Here is a 24,220-nt window from a genome sequence, read left to right as displayed (position 1 = left end):
AAGCATGTTTTGATAGTCCATTGAGAAATATCATTTTTTCACCAAAAATAACTTTTGTTTTAATGTAACAATTCACTTATAAAACCAAAGTAAATGTTTAATAAATATTTTAGTAATTTATTGTGATGTGTAGTAGCATGCTATGCTGTACTTATGCACCTTTTTAGCATTTCCAGTGTAAATGCCACTAAGAGTTGGGTATTTTAATTCAAAGTTGTTATGCATTTTCTCTGTTTACATATTATTCATTTATATTTTGTGAGAAATCTTAGTTTAGCAGAAATGACATGCTCCAGGGCATTTAAACCTCAATACTCAAACCAAACTGTTCAATCACAGGGAGACTCAGGCAGAAGGGCCACCATCATTCAAAACTGTGGCTTATTTCAAAGCTAGAAGAGACTGCATTATTTGAGAACCTGTTTAAAAACTGTGTAAAACCTCAGTCCTTTTATCCTTCTTTTAAATTTCCTGAAAAGAGATGCTTTTGCCATAGAAGAGAAAAGCAAAGTGTCTGAGATAATGTGGCTCTGACTTTCATTAATATGAAAACTTTTATATAATAGAACTCCTTGCTGAACTGCCCTCAAACATTTCATATATCTCAGAAATCTAGTCCATTTTTGTCTATTCTGAAGAGCAATTTGATGGATCAGGCCCCTCCATTTAAACTTATACACACATACTTAAAGTTAAGAATGTGCATGTTTGCAGGATTGGGTCCCATGTTTGTATTTTGCTTTGAGGGATTTCCCAAAGATCTGGAAGTTCACTGGGAGTAAGGGATATCCCTGTGGTACTGATAAACCAATAGTTATCTCTCTGACTGTCCTTGCTTCAAGCCATAAAGACTTAAAATAGTCAAGATTTTTGTATTTGGTGTACACAGCCGGTCTGACCTTATGACATATGAAAATAACTGAAAGAAAAGCTTTCTAGTTATGCATGTCTGCCATGTTACAGGAACAACTGAGCACTCTTCAGATCAAGCTAGATGAGGAAGAAAGTAAGAACATAAAACTTCAGCAACATATTGATAAACTGGAGCATCATTCTGCACAAATGCAGGAGGTGAGGTAGCTGTGTGAATCAGATTTTTGTGAGAGAGTACGTATCAATCACATTTTGCATCTATTTTTTGGCCCCTCTTTAGTGAATTACTTGGATTTTTAAGAGGCAAAACTGTTAAAATTATAACACCAAAACTGAGCAGAAAGACCAGCTAGACAACAGCCAGCATCTGTGCTTTCTAAAACTTATTTTGAACTGTTTAAATCTGTTTAATCATAGATGAAATGTATAAATGATGAGGCACCCAAGATACCTACTGGTGGTGTGTTTTGCCCAATTTCATGTGTGGTAAATTATCAGTTGTCACAAAAAATATTTTCCCTAAAATTTTGCAGTGCTAAAAATACTCCTAGTTCTATCTGTGCATGAACAAAGTTGTCATTACTATATAAAGCTTACAGGTCCTCTTTCTTTATTTTTCTATTTGTGGATCTACCCAGCCTAACTAACCAAAACTAAAACAGTTGTGTAGAATATTTTTCTGAAATATATGCACAATGCACTATGTAACACATACCATAGAGCATCCCCATCTGTGACCTTGAGTTGAGTCACTTAATCCCTTCAGCCCCCTTACCTCCCTAAAGTGGTTATCTATATCATTAAGGGTTTGGGAAGATTGTAAAGTTGATTGAAGACAAAATATGCAATTTAGGTGTGAGGAATTATTCCACTGAGTTATACAATTCACTTTTGTTGATAGGCAGAGCTTATAAATGGTGATCTCACAGTAAAATTAAGGAATAGATTTTAGGGTAATGCCATAACATGCTCTCTTTGTGGTATAGTGGGAGTTGTAATGGAAGGGTAGAAAAGATGAGTCTGGCAAAGGGAAGATGAGATTGACAGAGAAGAGCATCAGTCTTCCCCCCTGCTTCCACTACTTCAGCTCAGGAGCAGATATGAAGTTCTAAATTGTCAGGTGACAGGTACTTAAAGTGAGGCTGATAGATCCTTTTTTATCTCAATTTGCTTCCTCAGTTACCTCAATAGTTCTTGCTCTATGGGCTTCCAATTTACTAAGCTATTCACAACCATAACACACTTGAATGTTCAGGACTCATGTGTTTGGTTTGATTATAAATATCCAAAATTACTCTCTCAGCATACAGAGAAATGCATCTTACATAGAGCTGGAAAATACACAACACATAAAAATACTTCTGTTATTTCAGCTATGATTTATACACACCTATACTCCCCTTCCATTTTTAAATTTTATTTCTCTTCTAAAGCTATTCTCATCAGAAAGAAGTGACTGGAATAAAGAACAGCAGGAGCTCCTTGGACAGATAACATTTCTCAAAACACAACTTCAAGACACTCAGAGCAAGACTGATAGTAAGTCTGTGTAGCACTGAAATGCTTGAATTTCTCAAGAGGTTTCATGTTTAGAAGCTACTATGACAAATGCTGAATAATTGCTTTGGTTGGGTAATGAGATATATATAATTCTGTCCTAACTTTTCCTGTCCAGTCTTGATCAACCTGCATAGTTGTTCATAGAGTTTAAGGTCAGAAAAGGCCACCAGATCTACTCTGACTTCCTCTATATCACAGGATCTCCAGTTATAGACAATGGAATGAGATTATTCATCCTAAGTGAATATGGAATATTGTTTTAGAAGGTTAAAATAATTAAAAATAATAATAAAAAGGAAAAAGGCGCGCGATCATTCTACCAAGCTGCAGTCCCAGATTCAGGAGCAACTTTTAACCTTCATTCTTATTTGTTCCCTTCTATCATTTTAAGGTTTTAAAAATTGTCTTCACTTGTCTTAACTCCCACTGGTGTCAATCTACTAGAATGCCTGCATTATATTCTGAGGGCATAGCCATAGCATACCTATGTATTTTTGACATTTCAGTTAGATTGGTTAGACAATTAGAAATATAGTAATGTTTGAACCCATTTTCCTGATATAGCTAATATAGAAGCAGTTGGACTTTTCTTTTTCCATACTACACCATACTTCTCATACATGATTAGCTTAGAATATTTGAAACTCGTGAGTGTAGTTAACAGGTAAAGATATGTAAGATGACTTTTTAAAATACAACTTAACACTTAAACAATAAGCAAGTTCTAAATCTACCCTCAAGATTACACTGGCAATAAAATTAAATTGGGTTAGCATGCATTTAGTTTACAATTCTGACTTACAATTACATACCCCCCCGCCCCCCAACATCCTTTTGATTCTGTGTACACTTTTTCTACAAGTCAGTACTTCACTGACCCTTCTTTACCTCCTTTTTTCTCTTTAACTTTTTTTTCCCCCAGTTTTTTGAGGAAATGACCATTTTTACTGAGAGTTTTGTGTGTAGTTTTTAACTTTCACATAAGATTTTTATAACATCTCTGATATTGCATCTGCAAGTGAGCAGTTTTATAAATTAACAAAACTTTATACATTTCTGCATGTTTTTGACAGTATTAAAAAGTGAAGTCCATGACTTACGCATTGTCCTGCAGTCTGCAGACAAGGAGCTGTCTGTTGTAAAGATGGAGTATAACACCTTCAGAGAAAAACAAGAGAAGGAAATGAGTCAACTGTCTATGAGACATATGGATGTACAACTCCAACTGGATAATGTTAGGTATGTGGTCACTTCCTTCTTAGTGGAAGTTTCTAAGCCTTCCACATGAGAGTGCATCCAGATTCTTAATTCTGTGCTTGTGCTAACTTTCACTGTAAATAATCATTCCTATAAAGCAGAGCTCAAGTTAAGCACTGTATTTTGGTATATACACACACACACACACACACACACACACACACACTCTCTCTCTCTCTCTCTCTCTCTTCCCCCCCCCCTCCTTTTACAGGCTCAACTATTTCCTGTATATTTAGGAGATGATAGGGAAAAAAGGTGGTGAAATTAAGAGACTACAGAAAAACCCCCTTAATTTCAACATTTGTGCCCATAGCATTTTTTCATTGCCGTAAAATCTCAGAGTTACGGCACCTTAGGAGTGGAGGTTGTCTGTAACTCTGAACAAAGTGCAGTTCAGGCTCAGCAGCTGACACTCCAGGCCAAACTTCAGGAGCAGCTGAGCTCCCAACTCAGTGCTGGCATGAATCTGCAAGCTTGTCTCCCGTGTGTGTGTGAGAGAGAGAAAAAACAGTGTGTCGTCCTCCCAGCCCAAGGGTGTGTGTGTAAAAACAGCATATCCAGTGGAGGTGAGGAGTGGCAAGGGTGAAAGCGCAAACCCCAGCACTGCTCCTGCTCAGCCGGCTCCAACTGCCTTGGGCTGAGAGCCGCAGTGTCTTGCTGTAAGAGGCTGCCCCTCGTGAGGGAGGAGTGGGGACAGGCAGCACAAATGTGCCTACCTTAAAGATGCAATACAGGCACAGTACAGTGTTGCTTTTTTTGGTCTGGTGCTGCCTTATTATTTACTTCCAGTTTCACATGGTGTCCCATTGACCGGTCAGTCCATAACTCTGGTGTTTGTATCTTTGAGGTTCTACTGTAAATGTGATTTTTTTTTAATTTATTTTTTTCCCCCAGTAAGTGTTCTGACCTCCCTTAAGTAGACAGAATTTGCTGAGGAAGCCTGTTTTTTTTTTTTTTTTTTTTTTCAATTCTTTTTATGCTAAAATTAAAAGCCTCACTCTAGTTTGCCCACGATGTCACTGTTTCACATTGTGTGCATCGAAAAATCCATATAACTAAAATGAAAACATACATTTAAAACCAGTTTGTTCAAAAGTTGGCAATTCAGGATTGAAAATCTTTCTGTACTACATGCTGTAATTGACATTAAGTGCTATTTGGAGCAGGAAACTGGTAAGATTTTATTTATCATTCAATAGCAAGTGATATTAAACAGGCCCATTTGCACTAAAGTAACACAATTTCAATGCATGGGAAATCTTTTCCATTAAGCAAGATAAGTGGTCTTGACTGCATTATTGCATCCTATTGGGATTACATCTTATGTGGCATGTGACATCTTCTACACAATATACTGAAGACCGAGAACCATGCATCAAAACTGATGACATAGTTTCACTGTTGCCCCTAATTAAATATTAAGAGACTGACCCTTTTAGAGGTGCTCTAGTAAATACCAATCTACCAGCTCTGTATTTTTTTTTGTTTCATAACCTTTGTCAGCAGGTGCATAGCCCCTCTAACTTTTTACTTTTAACCTTAAGTATTAAGTGACCTAAATATTCCTCAAGGCAACAGTTTAAAAGAAAACAAATCAAGCTATATAATATGCAGAAAGCTCTTGTGAGACAAATGACCTGTACATGGGTAAGAGAGAATGTAACTGAATAAACGTGTGAATATGTTAATCACTACCATCAGCAGATAAACAATGACTGATGGTGACTGAAGTATCACTTAAAACCTTGAAGGGTGTAAATCTTGGCTCATTTTAGAGGAAAGCAACAGTGGCTGTATAACCAAAACATCACAGCCTCTCTCCCACCATCTCCACCAATGCCCCTTAAAACCAGGGATTTGGAGCAATCAAATTTTTGAATTGCTCCACTCCAGCTCCAGGCAAAAACCTACTGGTTCACACTCCAGCTCCGGGCTCCACTCTAAAGCCCTGTTTAAAACACTTGAAGTGTCACTTAATATTTTGGGAATTGTGATTAAAAAATAAGATAACCAAACCCTGTAAGTCTTGATATGACATCCATTTCTTATAAAACAAGACTGCATTCTGTGGATTATTTATAGCTTTTAAAATATAATTGAGTTATTTTTATTGTCCTGTACAAATTCTTGTTTACTAATAATGTCAAAAAATATTTATGAAGGCTAGAACATGAAAAGATTCTTGAAGGAAAAACAAGTCTGCAGGATGACTATGACAATTTACAGGAAGTAATGAAGTTTGAAACTGATCAGCTGAAGCAGCAGCTTGAAGACAACAAACAAGAAAGCGAAGTACTGAAAACCGAGCTTCATGTAAGAAAACCAAAGCTGTTACACAGTATAATTGCGCCTCTCATTTAATCAAATTATGTAACTCATCTCATTAAAATGACATTACCAATGTTAGGCCAAAAAAGTTCACTATTTTGATAGTGGTCCTATCTGAAGGTGTTACTTCAGAAGTTTATTTAATTTTCCAGCTGACTCTTGAAACCACTGGTTATAAGAGACATCCAGTCACCTTCTGCTAAAGTTCTGTTGTCTACCAAAGAAATCATTATCATTTGACAGGGCTTGATTAAGATGGGCTAGTTGGTAAAGAAATTGGGCATTGCTTTTGAGATGAATATTGGGAGGAATACCCTGGAGGGTTCACATTTCAATTCCGGCTAAAAGTGGCATCTCTGAAATATTTGAAAGTTGGTGCTTTTATACATTGGCAATAATGGTCTTGTCATAGCGATTTATTACTTCTTGGCCTTAGATCACTGTCCTGCTGGTTAATTGCTGCTTTCCTTGAAAACCGTTCACAGACTTCAGTGATTGCAGAACACAGCAACAAGGCTGCTCAAGGGCTTTTGTAAATGCTTTTGCCTCCTTTCTGTGTTGTATGCTGGCTACCTGATCAGCATACTTGTTTCAAGGTCTCTTGTTTGGCATTTAAAGAAATAACTGACAGACTGGAAACTAGAAATTCCTTTTTAAAAATAACTATAGTATTACTACTGAAAAAATTAAAATCTAAATTGAAAATTGTGTTAATTTGTGCCCCTTAAGTCTTAAATAATTTAGGATCCTATCTAACCATAGGACTGCTATCTCTCATAATGACAACTGAGGTGTTTGGCACTAGAACTGCTGACTTGTCAGCATGCACTAGAGTTTACCTTTAGAATTATTCAGGGCCAGGTTCAAGAAGTCTTTTTTTCTATTTTGTGTATGCTTTGTGTAGCATTTTGAGAGTTGTTTTATTTTTTCTTCCTCCTTTCTAATCTTTTGGTTTTAAATTATTTTTTTAGAAATTGTGTATGTGTATGTATATATATGTTGGTACCAAATATCCAAAGACCTCTTAACAGAAGAGAGTTTAAAATATTTTTATCAATATACTTCAAACAGAATGTTATAAAAAATTGTGTGTTTTAGAATCTTTTGGAACTTTTGGAAACTGAAAAAGGACGTAATCAAAAACTAACAATGCAATTACAAGAAGACAAAGAACATAATTCAAAGTGAGTATTGTTGTGGGTTTGATTTACAGTTGAAGTCAATGGTTTCATCCTATGCTAAGTTTCATTTTTTTGTAATTCTTGCCATAAAATACATTTTTTTTCCCAAAAATAAAAATGCAAACCTTCTAAATGCATTGTTGTGGAAAATATTCACCTCTGAGTTAACTACCAGGAATGAATTTGGCCCAAAGACTGGTGAGTTCTTTAAACCTCTGAAATCACTATGCATGATGTATCTTTTCATATATTTTGTAATTGCCATTATCCATCTCTTAATATAAAGAGAAAAATGTTTTAATATCTAAGATATCTGTTCTCTTTCTAAAAAGAGAAAACAATAAAAAACCAATGAGGCAACAGTAACACCTTCAGTTCACCTAAAAACACCCATTCAGAAAAGCCTGTTAGAGATTTTTATCCCCAGGCAGTATAGAGATGATTACTTGATGAATTTTTAGTCGTGTCTTTACCCACTAAAGACAGCACTACTTTTTTTTTTTAATTATTTTTAATGAACAGTTTCATTATAAAAATGTTCTTTTGTATGTGAAAGGTCTAGCATCAGCTGCAATGCATGGCTGCAAGCTGGACCATTAGTTTTTTGAATAACATTAAACAGTTGGTAGTGAAAGAACCTTTAGAACTAAATGGGACCCAAGGCCAACCTACATAGTTTGTTCCTTCTTCAAGCTGTCTTTTCTTATTTTTTGATTAAGTCTCTTACAAGAAGAATATTCCTTCTCTTCTAGAGAACTCTTGAAAGTACTTGAAAATGTTCAGCTGGAAAAACGGTCCTCTGAAATGGTGACACGATGTGAGCAGCAGGTATAAAAGCACATTTTGACAATCGAAAACTGGGTTTTCTTGGATTTCCTGTATATTAATGGCAATAGAACTTTTATTAAACTGTTTAAAGTTCAATAGCAAAACCAATTCAGTGCTTTCAAGTCTCAGGAATCACAGTTGCTTTTTAACTACTGTGATACGTTCTAGGCCCTCCGGCATATTAAGCAGTACAGCTGTCTCTCTTGCGTTATTCCTAGTGTTGAGGTTTATACTAAATGTACACAAGAGATAAGTGAGGGCTTTTTCCATAACTAAAATAAAGTTTCTTCCAGGAAGCAAAGTTGCAGAAATTAGAACAGAATCTGGCTGCTGCCAAAGAGGTTATTGCTTCTCTGGAGAAGACTAACACTGCTGACAAGGTAGCTACTTTTTATTGTTGGTTCACAAGTTCTGAAAGAAATTGACTTATTTGCAGCAGAGCTGGAAGCCAATCCCTTCCTAACTGTGATAATAGGTGAAAAAAACTCTCATACATCTGACACAGGGTCTCCAAGACAGGTGGGGAAAGAAGGCTGGCACAGTACCAGAGAAAACAGGGTGGAAATATAAGGGGACAGCTGGAGAGGGAAGACAAACGGGAGTTGTGCTGTCTTCTGGACAAAACAGCTAACACAAGGTCATGAACTTATAACCTGCTGATTGATAGGGAGTTTCCAGTCAGGCTCATCTGCTGAGGAATTGGAATTAGAAACCATAGGAATGACACAGTAAGAATCTCACTGTAATTGTTGTTGTCAGTAAAATCAATCCGTGTTTCATTTAAGATAGTTATACCAGTTTTCTGAAAGCTCCTTTGGTGAATAACTTTTTTATCGTTGAGTATAACATACATTTAAGAAATTATATGGGAACTCATTGTTATGGGTGGTCAATCAATTCCTGATTTGCTCTGTTTTTATAACAAAGGAAAAACTTGGGAAGATTGGGTGGGGTTGGAGGGAACTGACACATAAATCCAGAGTTCAGTAGTAGTTTCTTGAAGATGACTCACTCCGTTAAGTTTCCGCCTGCTTCTTACAGCAACATTCATAACCTACCAGAAGAGGATCAGAGTGGGACTAAACAGTTTGTACAACAAAATTAGTCTTTTTCCTTTTAATCTTGGAATAGTAAATAAGCTCTTTAACATTTTATATGAAACCTTAGGGTAAAGAGAGGTGTTTTTTAACCTCAAAAATTGTACTGTTCCTTCACACTCTAATCAAAGTAATTTAAAAAACCACTCAAAATATTTTCTTGGTTCAAAGTGAAATATGGGCTAAGCAAAAATTATTTAAATAGTGACAAAGTCCAGTGAAATTGGGTTTCAACATTTTTCTTCTTTTGCAGGAGGTTGTATCTGACTTGATGAGCCAAATCCAGGAGCTTAGGACATCTATTAATCACAAGACAGAATCCATTGATGGACTGACAAGAGAGCTGGAGGACATAAATGTATGTTCCATTTTTGAAAAGATGTGGGGCAATGTTGAGTATCACAAAAATGGAATGAAATGCCAGGCTGAACACTTTCAATTACATATTTTATCATAAATGTGGAACAGCGTAATTTGCTGTAGGATGAGTTTCTTGTATTCTTCTGAGCAGTTTACTCCTAGTGTGGTCTTGGAAACTGAACTTTTTCCGCATGGTGAGTAGACAGACGTTTATCTTACCAGACCTCCTCAGTTCCTGTGAACTTCAATCAGCCGACACATTCATGTTTAATTTTGTTGAGAAATTGGTGGTTTGAGAGATCAGTAAATGAAGCCGAAGTCACTGAATTCATTTGTAGGAAAGAAACTGTAGTTACGAGACAACTCCTAGGTTCCAGTCTTGCAAGCACCCATGACATAATAACTTTATTATAAGAATCTTATTTGCTTGCATAAGTACTTGCAGGAGATGGGCCCTTACTTACTAAATCGTGCTTTCTCACTGAAGCTGTGAGACTTTTTTGTCATCTTCTTTAGTGTGCCTTTTTTTAACAGAAGTCTTGCAGTCTTTTATACTTCGTTTTATTGCAAACTGATACAGCAACGCATGCAGTATTTTACATGTACTGTGAACCCAAAAGGACCCAGCATAGAAATGAACATACAACTTCAGAATATGAACTATAATTTTTCTGTGTACATATTACATCAGGTACACCCAACATACACACTTATCCTATGGGAAATAGTTCTCTGTTTCATTGCAGCCTTCATGGAAGATCTCAAAGTACTTTCCAAACACATTTACTCACAACACCCTTATGAGGTAGGTTAGCATCATACCTGTTTTACAAATACTAGAGGTAGAGCCTTTGACTGACCCATGGTCGCACAGCATATTAACAGAACTAGGAAAGGGGAACAAGGCATGACTATCACTAATAGATATGATCTTAAAATAGTCAGATGACATTGAATTTAATCTCAGTTTTAGTTCTGATGCAAAACCTTAGTGTGTGGGATTTAGCAAGCAGTAACACTTATATTCACTGGACCTTTAGTATTGTTATCTCAGACAATTCTCTAACCATGATTTTATAGTTCTGTCATCTCAAGATTCCAGGATGCAACAGCTGAGTTGCTTGTAGCAATTTTCTTAGCTATCTTGCTTGCATTGTCATAGTCCTGAAACTTAACTTTGCTGTTTTCTTAGTGGAAGTATAATTGTGCCCTGGCTGCAAAAGATGAAAACAAAGCGATCATAGAGGATCAGGAGAGGCAGATTGAGAAGTTGAGAGAAACCTTGGAGAGAAAAGAGGCAGCTGATAAAGTTAATGTAAGAGTGCTAACATCAGTACCATATTATGATTTTCTGCTACAGATGAGTTGGATGTATTTGTTTTTTTGTTTTAAGCATTTACATGGAATTTAACCTTACTTGGGTACAAAATATCATTGGTTGGAAAGAAAGGTACAAATATTTGAGAGTGGAACACCTGGCAAACACCATCAAATTGTTTCAATATTTTCTTAAATATTTAATAAGATGTTGTTTTTTTTTTTAATCCTATACCAAAGGCTTGATCCAGCTCTTATAAGAGCTAGTAAGAGTCATTCAACTGAGTTTAAAGGGAATTGTTTCGGGTCCTTAAAGTATAATTGACTAAAAATGATAAAAGAATATTGCGTTTAACAGAGTCATTTTTTTTTCTGTGTTGCTATGTTAAAAAGTTCTCCTTTACCCATAATTTTAACCAGAAGCTCCACCCGCTGGAGTGAAATTTAACATGCATAGTTAGTTTGACTAAGGCTGCATCTTTTCCATTTTAATTGTTTTATTTTTATATTCTGTATCCAGTCTCTCACTGCCATACCCATTTTTTTTCTTTAGAGCATGTCCTATAGCTAACAGAGGAAGGTGCTCAGGTTTGACTTAAGTCTTCATAAAATAGTCTGTTTGGACTACATATACTCCTGTGGGAATTCTTCACCAAAAAAATAAAAAAATCTGCACACAATATTTTAAAATTATGCAAAATTCTGAAAGCTTTATTTGTTAGTAAATAAATGCAGAGGCTCCAGCATGGAAGTGGGAGCACGGGCCACTGGCTATATGAAGGTGGGAGATCACCCTTCAGCCTCCCCACCACTCACCCTTGGGACATGGACTCAGTGGTGAAGCTGCACCCAGCTCTGACACAGCACAAGGCCTGGGCCTGCCCCAGAAACACCCTGGGCCCTGCCCCTCTGCACCAGGTGTGGGGCAGGCAGGATCCAAGTGTGGAGTGGATCCAAGTGTGGGGTGAGAGGATTTTGTGTGGGACAATCTGGGTGCAGTCAGTTCAGTGGGGGGTCTAGGTATGGGGGATCTGGATGTACAGAGGTTCATTGGTGGGGGATTGCAGGTTCATGGGCAATGGAACTCTGCGGGGGCTTCCAGGTGAAGGTAGTTGGGGCTCAGAAGGGGGTGCTGAGAGAGTGGGGGGTCTGGACGTGGGGGTTCAGGAGGGTGCAGGGGTGTGGGGCTTATCAGGGTGAGGGTTTAAGTGTAGGGAGCTCAGTGGGGGTGGTCTGGATGCAGGGGTAGGGGTCCGGAGGCAGGAGGTCTGGGTGCAGGGGGGCTCCAGATGCAGGGGTTGAGGTTCAGTGGGGTGGGGTTCAGGTATGAAGAGTTTGGGAGGTTCTGGTTGTACAGTGTGAGGCTTGGTGGAGGTGTCTGCATATGGGAGGTCCAGATGCACGGGGGTTGGGTGGATGGGGAGCAGCTCCCCTGTACTGTGACCCCTCCTCCCGCAGCTGAGGAGTGATGGGGCAGATTTCTGGGGGTGGGTCTGACATAGCCCCAGCCACTCCTTGCAGGGGAAGAGGAAGTTCCTTCCTCTCCTGCCTCCAGCTCAGCTGGGACTAGCAGCTGATCCTGGCTCAGAGTAGGAACCACTGGCTGGGATGTCCTCAGCCTTGCAGTGATCAACTTTTTCCACCGGCTGCTCTGGGTGCTTGAAATGATGTACCTGTGCTGCTAGGGAGTGGTGCATGGCTGCTCTTGCAGGTTCCTTTTGCTTCCCTGTCAGCCATTTTTCTGCAGGGAAGCAAAGAAATCTGCAGGGGACATGAATTCTGCGCACACACAGTAGCGCAGAATTCCTCCAGGAGTATACATAGTACCTCTATTCTGCAACTTAGCGTTATTTCTGCATCTACCAGAACAAACTGTTCACCTCCCAAACTTCCCTTTCTCTGCAAATAGATCCACTACATGAGGGATCTAGGGAATAGTATAAGATCGCAGACTTCGCTTTAGACCTAACTAATTTGGGGTCTATATTACCATGTCTTTGTGAGGTGAAAGCCAGAACTGAATTGCTTACAAAACTGCAGTCGGTCAAGGTACTTTATCAGGCTCCAACTCGGGTATCTATAGGGTAATACGAACCGTAATTGTAAGGCAACAGGAAAAAAACACTGAACTCTCTAACCTACTTCTGAAACTATGCAATATTTGGGTAAGTATAACTGGAAAACATGATTGTTTTAGCTTAAATTACACCCCAAGATAGTTGTAATTAGGGCTGCAGATTTGTCACAGCACTTTTTTTAATCAAAAATCATGATGTAGTCATGGTAAATTTAAAGCCACAGGTTACTAAAAAATTTACCTTGACTGCTCCCTGATTGATTTTTTATTTTTTTAAATTTAAAAAAATAAATTGTGTAACAAATGAAGTTCAGCGTTACCTCCGAGGCAAGTTTTGTCATCGTCCTCAGACCCAGAGCACAACAAGATGGGAGATTCCCCTTCTCCCTTGGCTGGCTCTGAGGGGAAACCAGCAGCCACCATTTCCTGCCTTATTGGATGTGCCCTAGAAAGCAGTGCCTGCGGCCGCACAGCCAGAAACCTACTACCTGCACAGGAGATAATGGGGTGGGGTACTCACATCTCTGCCCAACTGAGGAAGCCCCTGCCCAAGTACAAATGCAGAAGTCTGGGAGGAGAGGCCCTGGGACCTCTTTGAGCCCTGCAGCATTGAGAAGAGAGGCTGCAGTCCAGATTCCAGGTCTTCTATGATGAACAAGGGCACTGGGACCTGGAGGGTGGCATGGTACCTCTCAATGTGCTCTCAGGGCTGCGCCCTGGCAATCAGGGCTCAGGCTTGGCATGTCTTCCTTTCCCAGCTGGGACCTCTTCTCCATCCCATCTCCCAGAAGGGGCCAGGACCTCTTCTTTCGCTCACTATCACCCCGGTGGTGGGCCCAAGTGGGGACACTTGTTAGGGTCAGTGAAGAGGGAGACAGGATCCTGGGACGGGGCAGGGGGACACAGGCTGAAAGCACTAGACCTGGGGGTTGAGAGAAACCTGCCCTGCACTCACATTGAGGCAACAGCAGCAGCTGGCTGAGCCTAGCTGTCTGCTCCGGGCATAGTGTCCTGGGTAGGTTAACCTGAGTGGTACTGTGACCCAATCCGCCAGGGCACAGTGCCTAGAGTGGTGGGGGGCTGCCCAACCCTGCGGATAAATGTGGGGAGGGCTTATTTTCCAAACCCCTCCCCTCTGCATTTGGCTGGCAACACACCCACTTAGAGCCTTCCTGTAGTAAGTCACACACACAGACAGAGGAGTCATGGCCAAACTGAGAAAACATGGTATCAATGACTTTTTCTGCACCATGACAAACCTGCAGCTCTACTTATAATGGAAAACATGGACTAATAATTTAACTGTAACTTTAAAATATCCTAAGGTACCTTTGAAAACTTCGTTACAAAATTTTGCTCTGGGGCTAAGATACTGCGTATCAAGAATAGCCAAAATAAGAAGTTTACCTTTAGGGATGAATATTTACTTTAGTTCTGACTTTATTTAAACAAAAAAAAGGTAGAGGGAAAGGGACCCTTGTAATTATTAAACCATTACTGTACACCACTTTACTCCTCCAAAGCAGGTATTTTATTTCTATTTATTTCACTTTTTCTACTTTTGTTTGCCTATTTAAATAAAACAGATAGAACTACTGTATGAAGACCTGAACCATACCACTGAGCAGCTAAGCAAGTTAACAGAGGCTTCTAAAAAACATGCAGTATTGCTTCACTGTGCACAAGAAGACTTAGTAAAGAAAGAAGCTTTAATTCAGGAACTTAAAGAACAGGTAATATTTAGGACGTTCCTCCTAAAGAGTCAGCTATTCGTTTTTTTGAGAGACTTACATCATACATTGCAACCTACACACACCTCCTTAATTGGTTGCTTTTTGTTGACAATATATTTCTCACTGCATTGGACAGTAATAAATTAAAGGATTTTGAACAAAGGTCTGGATAAGCTTTACAACCTTGCTAATGGGGAGTCCCAAGCTAGCACAAGAGTTAATTCTGAAGGCTTTGATTTTACATGAGAGTGGAAATAAAGACACGACAACTTGAGGTCTGAACAATACAAAACTGGGTTTTCTTTTTCCTCTTTGTCATATGTGGTGGTTTTTGTGGATAACCAATGAACGGTGTAAATGATACAAAGTAAGAGGGTGATTTGAAGTCACCCCAAATATCTTTTGGAGCACAAATATCCACCTACCTTAGGGTACATCTATCCTGCATGCTCCTTACAGGAGTGTGTAGAGTACGTGCACTGCACATTTCCTTAACAGGAGTATAAGTAGTAATGTAGATAGTGAGGCATTGTTTAGGTGAGTAAAGAGACACATAAGCACTCTCTGTGTACCTTGTATAGGTTTCCATTGGCCCAAACAGTGCTTCCCCCATCTACACTGCAATGTCCTGCTGAAGCCTTTCCCCGCCACAGGGAAAGACTCTGGCAACAGAGAGAGGCTCTGACAAGAGGATGCAGTAGGGAAAGGCTCTGGAAGCTCCCCACTGCCAGAGTGGTTCCCCACTGCCTTCCCCTGCCAGATCCTTTCACTGACACGTTAACTACGCACCGCAGCTTGATTTTCATTGTGTCGTTTACGTACCCTGACTAGAGTGAGGCTGAATGCTAGCCAGAAAGAAGCAGATTAGCTGCTAACATAGTACCTTGTTTAAATGTTTTTAAATAGTGTTTGCTTGGAGAGGAACAAGGAACCAAGACCGTAGGTACAGTAAATGTGGAAGAACTGTTGATAGGATAAAACATAGTCTGAAGTCAAATATATTAAAGTACTCAGAATATATAGCGTAAACTTGCATACTTACAAACTATTAGTTTTTGCTTTAATTCTTTCAACATTCTGTGACATTTAGTGCTAACTGAATTTTAATTGATTGGGCTTTATAATAGCTGGACAAAAAAACAGAAGAACTGGAAAAGAGGAAAAGTGACTATGAACTAAAAATGCAACAATTAGACTGTTTCGTGGACTCTGCTGCAGTAGTGCTGCCAGAGGTATAGTATTTCATTTTAATTATGTACTGTAGTTTACTTCACTGAAGAAGCAAAGCTGTGTGTGTGTGTGTGTGGGGAAAACATCTTTAGCCTGGGTACAGAAATAGTGACTGTATATTGAAAAGAATTGTATAATGTGTGAAATCCTATTTCTGTTTTGTAAAGTAAACAACATTATTGATGTTTGTCTCCTAGTTATACAGCATGAACAAGTAAAATCTTTTAATGTATGCTTATGCAGTATAGGGAAGACTCCCCCTTCTCAGTATGACTGTTTTTACTTGTCAGAGTCCAAAAACTCCCCCTAATTTTGGTGTTAATCTGGCAAAATTCCTGGAAACTCAGGAGCAGGAAATAGCAGACAGGAGAGCTTCTGCAATTACTCTGGAGCATCTTGTATCTGAATTAAATGAAGAAAGAACAGCTAAAAATGATGAAATCCTAAGGCTAAAGGTAATGTAAAATCAACAGAAAAGGTAGTTTTGAAGGTTAAAGTTAATATGAAATATATAGACTATCCTAGTGGATTGGTGTTTGGCACTCAGCACTGCCATGCAGGAAGCTGCTCTTGATCATCTCCTTTCCTGGGCTGGTAACATTCTAAAGAAGCAGAGCAATCAGCTGATTGAAAAAAGATAGTCTCTTGTATCACTTTGTGGCAGTCTCTGTTGCTGATCTACCAGCAACCCTGGCTTTCTGCAAAGCAAGTTTTGTTCACGCTTTATTGGTATGGGATCCATAGGTGGTAGTTTGACTTCTGTATTTGGGGGAGCGGTTACAGTCAGGCCAATGGGGCTACATGTGGAGTAGGGTGTGGGGGCAAATTCTGAGCCTGCGTGAGGCTGGCCGTTTGGGGCGAAGAGGCAATGCCTGCTCCCCAAATTATGCTTGTGATAGGATCTTGACAGAGAATTTATTATGTCTTCCATTGAACAGTTTCAGAATATTTGTTCCTTCTTGTTTACTTGTAAATGAAAACAAGAATTGTGTTGTAGTGTTCAAATAACGTGTTTTTCTTGCTTGGTTTAGGGACAGTTATGTGAACTAGAAAACCTGCGCCTGGAAATGCAGATATTAACAGAAAATAATAGGAACCTACAGAGCCAGCTTGAAGAGTATCAGAGAGAAAGGAAGAGCCGGTAAAAAGCTGTCCTAATCCTTAAGTGATTATGTAAACTAAATTGTAATTCCTCGTCTTTACGGTGTGTGTAATATTATACTTGCAGTATCAGAACTAGTTAAACTAAGAAAACTCAATGAAACCTATTTTCATGGTATGCTTTAATGGCCAGTAAATAGTATTGCCTTTGAAATAATTATTGTACTGTAATCATTTGTAAAGTTATAAAAGAAACAAGTTTATAACTCCTAGTTACCTGTTCATGCAACTTTTAACTGGGAAAAGTAATAGAATATAAACACTATCCATATTAAGAAAAATAGACAAAACTAAATACTGTCCCAGTGCCATCAATTGGAGTTTTCCCATTGACTTAAATGGAGTCAGAATTCCACATCTCATCTTTGACAGTAAGAAACATAACTTTCTATGCTTTGTGCAAAATGCAAAGATTGGTGAAAAGGCTTCAAACTGGTGCATACCCGTAGATTGTAGAAAGTATGGTCTTTGTCTGAATCTGCAGGCTGCGCTCTTGCTTTTAGACTTCTTTTTTCCCTCAAAATTTTCATTTGTTCTGGTGTTTTTCTGTTTGATGAACTCCCTAGAGGGTTTACAAAATGTTTAATATGGAGTTGTTTTGAAGCATAGATCAGTGTAATATGAGATTTTGTCACTACTAATTATTAATCAATTAAGGAAAAGCTTAATGTAATAAAGGACAAGTCAGATACAAAGGTGTGGCACCTTACAACTGGATATAAGTTAGGACTTGAATCTGCCTTTCCATTAGAAAGCATTGAAAATTAGCATATTACAAAGTTTTACAGATAGGGAGCTGAGACTCAAAGAGAAGGTCAAGTACCAACTAATTTTGGGTGCCCAACATGAGACACGTGGACATGATTTTTTCAAAGTATGTAGCACTTCATATGTTCAGACCTCAGCTCCATTGACTTTAATTGCAGCTGCTAGCACTCAGCACTTCTGCAAATCAGATCACAAGGTCTCAAATCAGGCACCTAGTAAATAAGGAATATATAAGAAACTTTTTACAAGAGGTCAGTAACTTGACTAGCATCACACAGGGAGTCTGACGGGGATGAAATTCAGATTTCCAAGGCAAGATTCAATTGCCTTCCCCATGAGACAATCCTTTCTCTTCCGGTACACATCTTCTGCAGTCTGTATAATAGGCCTTGCTGCCAGCCCTGCCTTTAGTATATGTAAATGTCTTCTCACAGTTTTTCTAAAATATTATCTAAAAGATAATCACAAGTGACTCATGAAAGAAAAATAAACACTTTTTTGTTTTCTGATAGTTTATCTTTTCTTCCAACTGTTTCTTGAGTGTTTTTGTTATCTTCTGTTAAACTCAAACAAGTCTCTAAATATTCTGAATAAAAATCATTTCCTCTTAATTGAGCAAGACCTTTGAGTTCTCTTAGAAAGAAGTTGTTTTCTGCAATCTATATGGAGTATCAAAATCGTGGCAGCTAAAAATGTTAATGATAAACCTCAGGGTTTCAAGTAAAGCTCTGTATTAGACACTTCTGTTCTTAAACCAACACCAAATGAAACTGTTTTTTAATTAAAATGCTGATTTCACTGCCCATAGCAAAAATCTTTCTTTTGGAGAGAATGTATTTTTGGTAACTAAAACTCTTAAGAATATAAAAGTTTAAACTGCTTCCAGAACTATATTTCGTGACTATATGGTAATCAGACTCTGAGCAAGCATTAAGAAAATTACAAGTTATTACTAGTTTTTTCTGGTGCAGCTCTTGTGTTATAAATGGTTCCCTTTGCACATAAGAGAGATGAATTCTCATTCTTGGACTTCTGCAGTGGTCACAAGCACTCTGACATTCAGCACCTAAAAGAGAGAGAGAAGGAAATTGCTGAAGAGAGACTATCAAAGGTATTATCTTCTTATATGATGTTCAATTGTCTTGCTGATTGTAAGTGTTGCTGTTCATGTTTTGTTCTGTTTCGTATCGATGCAAAATTTATAATTCTCGTGAATTCTAAAGGATACTGGGCCTGATTTTAATCTATCATTGCTTTTATGCTGGTTTAACTTGATTGAATTCAACAACAGTAATGATGATTTACAGCAGAATAAGAGAGGAGAATGAGATCCACTGAGCTTGATTAATCTTCACCACGACATAGAAGCCATGTCTACATTTACCAAGGATTGACACTGCTGCGATCGATGCAGCGGGGGCTGATTTAGCGGGTCTAGTGAAGACCCATTAAATCAACCACAGAGCGCTCTCCGGTCAACTCAGGTACTCCACCGGAATGAGAGGAGTAAAGTAAGTTGATGGGAGAGCGTTGTGCATAGATCACGGCAGCATCGTTGCCCTGTAAGTGTAGATATGGCCTTCATATCCCAATGTAGACGAATCAAGCTCACTGGTTCTCATTCTCCTCTCTTACTCTGCTGTAAATCATCATTACTAGGGCCCTACCAAATTCAAGATCCATTTTGGTCGGTTTCACAGTCATAGGATTTTAAAAATCATAAATTTTATTATTTCAGCTATTTAAATCTGAAATTTCACGGTGTTGTAATTGTAGAGATCATGAACCAAAAAGGAGCTGTGATAGGTGGGGTTTGCAAAGTTATTGTGGGGGGAGGGAAGAGGTTGCAGTACTGCTACCCTTACTTCTGCACTGCTGCTGGCAGTGTCACTGCCTTCGGAGCTGGACAGCTGGAGAGGAGTGGTTGTTGGCAGGGACCCCAGCTTTGAAGGCAGAGCTGCCACCAGCAGCAGTGCAGAAGTAAGGATGCTATAGTATTGCCATCCTTACTTCTATGCTGCTGTCTGCAGAGCTGGGCCGTCAGTCAGCAGCCACCACTCTCCGGCCACACAACTCTGATGGCAGCAGCGCAGAAGTAAGGATGGCATGGTTTTGCCACCCTTCTGTGCTGCTGCTGGTGGGATGCTGCCATTAAATCTTGGCACCTGGTCAACAGCCATGTCTCTCTGGCCACCCAGCTCTGAAGGCAGCACAAAAGTAAGGGTGGCAATACCATGACCCCCCTGCAACTCCCTCTTGGTCAGGACCCCCAATTTGAGAAACGCTGGTCTCCCCCCTGAAATCTGTACAGTATATAGGTTAAAAGCATACGCAAGACCAGATTTCACCAGGGAGACCAGATTTCACCGTCCATGACACGTTTTTCATGGCCGTGAATTTTTCATTATTACTGTTGAACTCAATCAAGTTAAACCAGTGTAAAAGCAATGCTAGATTTGAATCAGGCTCAGTATCCTTTAGAATTCACTAGAATTATAAATTTTGCATTGATATGAAACAGAACAAAACATATAGCTGGAGTAGTGTAACTTAGGTCAACTTGCCCTGGAGTGGAGACAAGGCCGGAGTTGCAGCTTGTACCGCTTTCCTCTCCTGAAGTTTCTGTCCAAAGAAAGCAATATTAAGTTACAGCGGAGGCTGCTCATGGCATGTGCTGAATGAGCCTCGGCTATGCACTTCCCAGACAGTGCAGCCCGGTCTTACAGCTGCACTGGCTGGTTGTGGTTCATCCAGTCGGGGGATTATGTTTACATAACAGGGACACCATACCGCTTAATAGTCAGCTGTGAATGTTGGTAATATTAGTCAAGCAGTGTTACAAGATTATTTCAGTGTCAGAAAAGACTAAGAAGCTTGCTGTTAAATAATCGTATATAAATGCTGTCATAACTTCTAAATTTTACTACTGTAACGCTTCCTATTTTGAATCTTTTCAGAATAAAGCGATGGAAGAAATACTGAAAATTAGATCAGAGTAAGTTAAATATTTTTCATCACCCTGAAAATGGATCACAAAAACTGTTTTAAATACTGAAAATAATTTACTTCTAAAAAAAAGACATTTTCCAACTAACACTGAAGATGTGAACAAAAAAAGCTTCAAACCAGAAATCCTGTCTACCTTTTAAAATAAACATTCAGTTCATAGCATTTTTTATCAATAGGTGGCAGTAACAGTTTCTAAATTTGATACAAAGCTACTGTCTAGGTAAAATGGCATGTGAGCTGCTTTTCAGTGACACTCTCACTGCCCGGGTCCTAGCCAACAGTCCAGAGGGCGCTGCATTTTAATTTAATTTTAAATGAAGCTTCTTAAACATTTTAAAAACCTTATTTACTTTACATACAACAGTAGTTTAGTTATATATTATAGACTTATCGAAAGAGACCTAAAAACATTAAAATGTATTACTGGCACGTGAAACCTGAAATTAGAATGAATAAATGAAGACTCGGCACATCACTTCTGAAAGGTTGCTGACCCTTTCCCTAAGAACACCCTATCCCTTTGACCCCTATAAGACTGGCAGCGGATAGGCCACCCACAATCTGCCACTGTGGCCTTTCTGGTCATAGTGGGATCCACCATCCCACCAGTTTTGCAGTTGTGGCCCACCACATATCTTCATGAAGAGAATATCCTGGTCCCCCTCAGCATAACTATAGCAAGAGCCCCCTCACCAGAATCAGAGGAGCAACCAGGAAATTTGACAGGACAGGCCTGGGAAACACTCCAGATTCCTTCCCTGCCCAAAGAACCACAGGCTACTGTATGCCTCTCCAATCCCATTAATCCCCAGGGTGATTGCCAAAGCCATACGAGATTGAACCAAACTCATACTCATAGTTCTCTGCAGGCAGAGGCAGTTCTTCTTCGAGTGATTGCTCATATCCATTCCAGTTAGGTGTGCGCGCGCCGCGTGCACGTTCGTCGGAGAAACTTTTACCCTAGCAACCCAGGCGGGTCGGCTGGGCGCCCCCTGGAGTGGCGCCGCTATGGCGCCCAATATATATCCCAGCCGACCCAGCCACCCTTCAGTTCCTTCTTACCGCCCGTGTCGGTCGTTGGAACTGTGGAGCGCGGCTTCGCTGACCTCCACACTCCCTAGCAGCTCATTTCGCTATCGTTGTATATAGTAGTTATAGTTTATTGTTGTACATATATATACTAATAACCTGACTAACTACATATATATATAGTTAGTAGTTAGTCAGTTATCTAGTGTTATTAGTGTAGTTCTTAGTTGTAGTTTGAGGGGATCGGGGACCCCCCCCCCCTTCCCCACACCGGGAGCCTGAGCTCATGCCCGGCTCATCGGGCTTCAAGCAGTGCTCGGCTTGTCACAAGCCCATGCCAGTTGGAGACCCCCATGACTCCTGCTTGAAGTGCCTCGGGGAGTCGCACTTATCGGCCAAGTGCTCAATCTGCAAGTCTTTCAAGCCGAGAACCAAGAAGGAGCGGGACATTAGATTAAGACAGCTCCTTATGGAAGCGGCCCTGACACCTCCGCCCTCGGCACCGAGCACAAGTCAGCCGATAAGCAAGGGCACCGCCACGGCACCGAGTGCTGCCACCAAGAAGACGGCACCAAAACCGACTCCAAGCCGCTCCCTCTCCCCGAGGCCAAAGGCGGCGAAGGCGCAGATCATCCCGCCACCAATTGCCTCGCAGTCAGAGCCTGCGCCAAAGACGGATCACCCAGCACCGATACCTGCTGCGGCACCGTCTAAGCCGGTACCGTTGACTCCGACCCCACGAGGGCCGTCGAGTCCGGCACCTGGCGGCTCCCCGGTGCACACAGGGGTAGAGCCTGCTTCGCCTTCTACCCGGGAGACGTTTGCCGCAGCGAGGGATCTGATCGCGATCACCGAGGCACCGTTGCCCTTACCCCTGGCACCGCCGGTGCGGGTACTCCACTCCATGGGCAAACCGACACTGACCAGACCAGCTTCGGTCAGCGTAGCAGACCGGCACCGCTCCAGATCGCGGTCCCGCAGGCGCTCTGCATCGAGGCATCGCTCATGCTCTCGACGTCGATCTTGGTCCCGGCACCGGTCAGACTCCCGGCACCAATCACCTCGGCACCGGTCGAGCTCCCGGCACCGGTCACCTCGGTACCGCTCAGGCTCCCGGCACCGGTCGACGTCCCGAGCGTCAACTTGGTACTCCCGGTGCCGCTCCAGCTCACGGCACCACGGTGGGCGCCGCGCCTCCAGGAGCAGATCGAGACAGAGGCACTCGGGATCCCGGTCGACCTCCCGGCACCGAGCCGGTCGCAGGTCCCGGTCTCGCTCTCAACACCGTCACCAATACCGACACCGGTCACCACTACACAGAGGTGTAAGGTCTGTCGGTACCTCGGCACCGACTTTCGCCGCTCCACCTTGGCCATCTAGAGACATGTCGGCATCCTCCCAGGCGGGTAGCTACTATGAATGGGACCAGGATCCCGAAGTACCGCTGGGAGTGTTCCAGGACCCCCACCTGCAGGACGCGGGTGCCCAACAGTGGGGTTTTTGAACACCCTGGGCATATCATCAGACCCAGGGTGCCCCCCCGTGCCCCAGACACGTTCTACTGACTCAGAGCATCGAGTGCTAGAGGCCCTGTTTCCCGCCCCCCCGTGGTTGAGTCGGATAAACAGCCGCCACCAGACTCCCTGGGTCAGCTCGAGCAGGAACCAGGCCAAGAACAGCAGACCGCACAGGAGGCCCTCATCCCCGGAGTATCCTCCTCCTCCTCCTCGCCAGATGAGGCAGTGGCTGGGTCTTCAGCGTCAGGACCCCCACCGATAGACCTCAGGGCCCACCAGGACCTCCTCCGTAGAGTGGCCCTTAATATCAACCTACCTGTGGAGGAGGTCCCAGAGGTCGGGGACCCGGTAGTGAGCATCCTCTCGGCCGACGCACCTACCCGGGTAGCCCTCCCATTCATAAAGACTATCCAGTCTACCGCCGATAACTTGTGGCAGTCACCAGCCTCCATCCCGCCGACAGCTAAGGGAGTGGAAAGGAAGTACATGGTACCCTCTCGGGGGTACGAGTACCTATATGTCCACCCTCCTCCTTCCTCCCTAGTTGTCCAGTCCGTCAACGACAGGGAACGGCACGGCCAACAGGCTCCGGCCCCTAAGGCCAAGGAAGCTAGGCGAATGGACCTCATGGGGCGCAAGGTGTATTCGGCTGGGGCCTTGCAACTCCGTGTGGCCAACCAGCAGGCCCTACTGAGACGTTATAACTATAATACATGGGCGGAGGTGGATAAGTTCTCCGAACTTCTACCCCAGGACTCACGCCCGGAATTTAATGTGTTCCTGGAGGAGGGTAAGAAGGTGGCCAGGACCTCCCTCCAGGCCTCCCTCGACGCGGCTGACTCAGCAGCCAGAACCCTAGCCTTGGGAATAACCATGAGGCACATTTCATGGCTTC

General features: G+C 41.3%; 1 protein-coding gene across 1 annotated transcript in view; it reads left to right on the top strand.

Moving 5' to 3' along the window:
* KIF15 (kinesin family member 15) overlaps positions 1–24,220 on the top strand; it is a 67,568-nt gene that overhangs the window by 20,348 nt on the left and 23,000 nt on the right. Inside the window, exons 18-32 of the mRNA XM_050937881.1 lie at positions 964–1,071; positions 2,307–2,412; positions 3,507–3,672; positions 5,853–6,003; positions 7,117–7,202; positions 7,952–8,027; positions 8,321–8,407; positions 9,378–9,482; positions 10,677–10,799; positions 14,465–14,611; positions 15,739–15,843; positions 16,132–16,296; positions 16,873–16,982; positions 18,809–18,881; positions 20,728–20,765. Of these exons, the coding sequence (XP_050793838.1) occupies positions 964–1,071; positions 2,307–2,412; positions 3,507–3,672; positions 5,853–6,003; positions 7,117–7,202; positions 7,952–8,027; positions 8,321–8,407; positions 9,378–9,482; positions 10,677–10,799; positions 14,465–14,611; positions 15,739–15,843; positions 16,132–16,296; positions 16,873–16,982; positions 18,809–18,881; positions 20,728–20,765 (1,646 nt within the window). The remainder of the gene's footprint in view (positions 1–963; positions 1,072–2,306; positions 2,413–3,506; positions 3,673–5,852; positions 6,004–7,116; positions 7,203–7,951; positions 8,028–8,320; positions 8,408–9,377; positions 9,483–10,676; positions 10,800–14,464; positions 14,612–15,738; positions 15,844–16,131; positions 16,297–16,872; positions 16,983–18,808; positions 18,882–20,727; positions 20,766–24,220) is intronic.

Source organism: Gopherus flavomarginatus, chromosome 2 (genome assembly GCF_025201925.1).
Source record: "Gopherus flavomarginatus isolate rGopFla2 chromosome 2, rGopFla2.mat.asm, whole genome shotgun sequence".
In the NCBI taxonomy this organism is placed as follows: Eukaryota; Metazoa; Chordata; order Testudines; family Testudinidae; genus Gopherus; species Gopherus flavomarginatus.
This window is presented reverse-complemented; position numbering and strand designations above follow the sequence as displayed.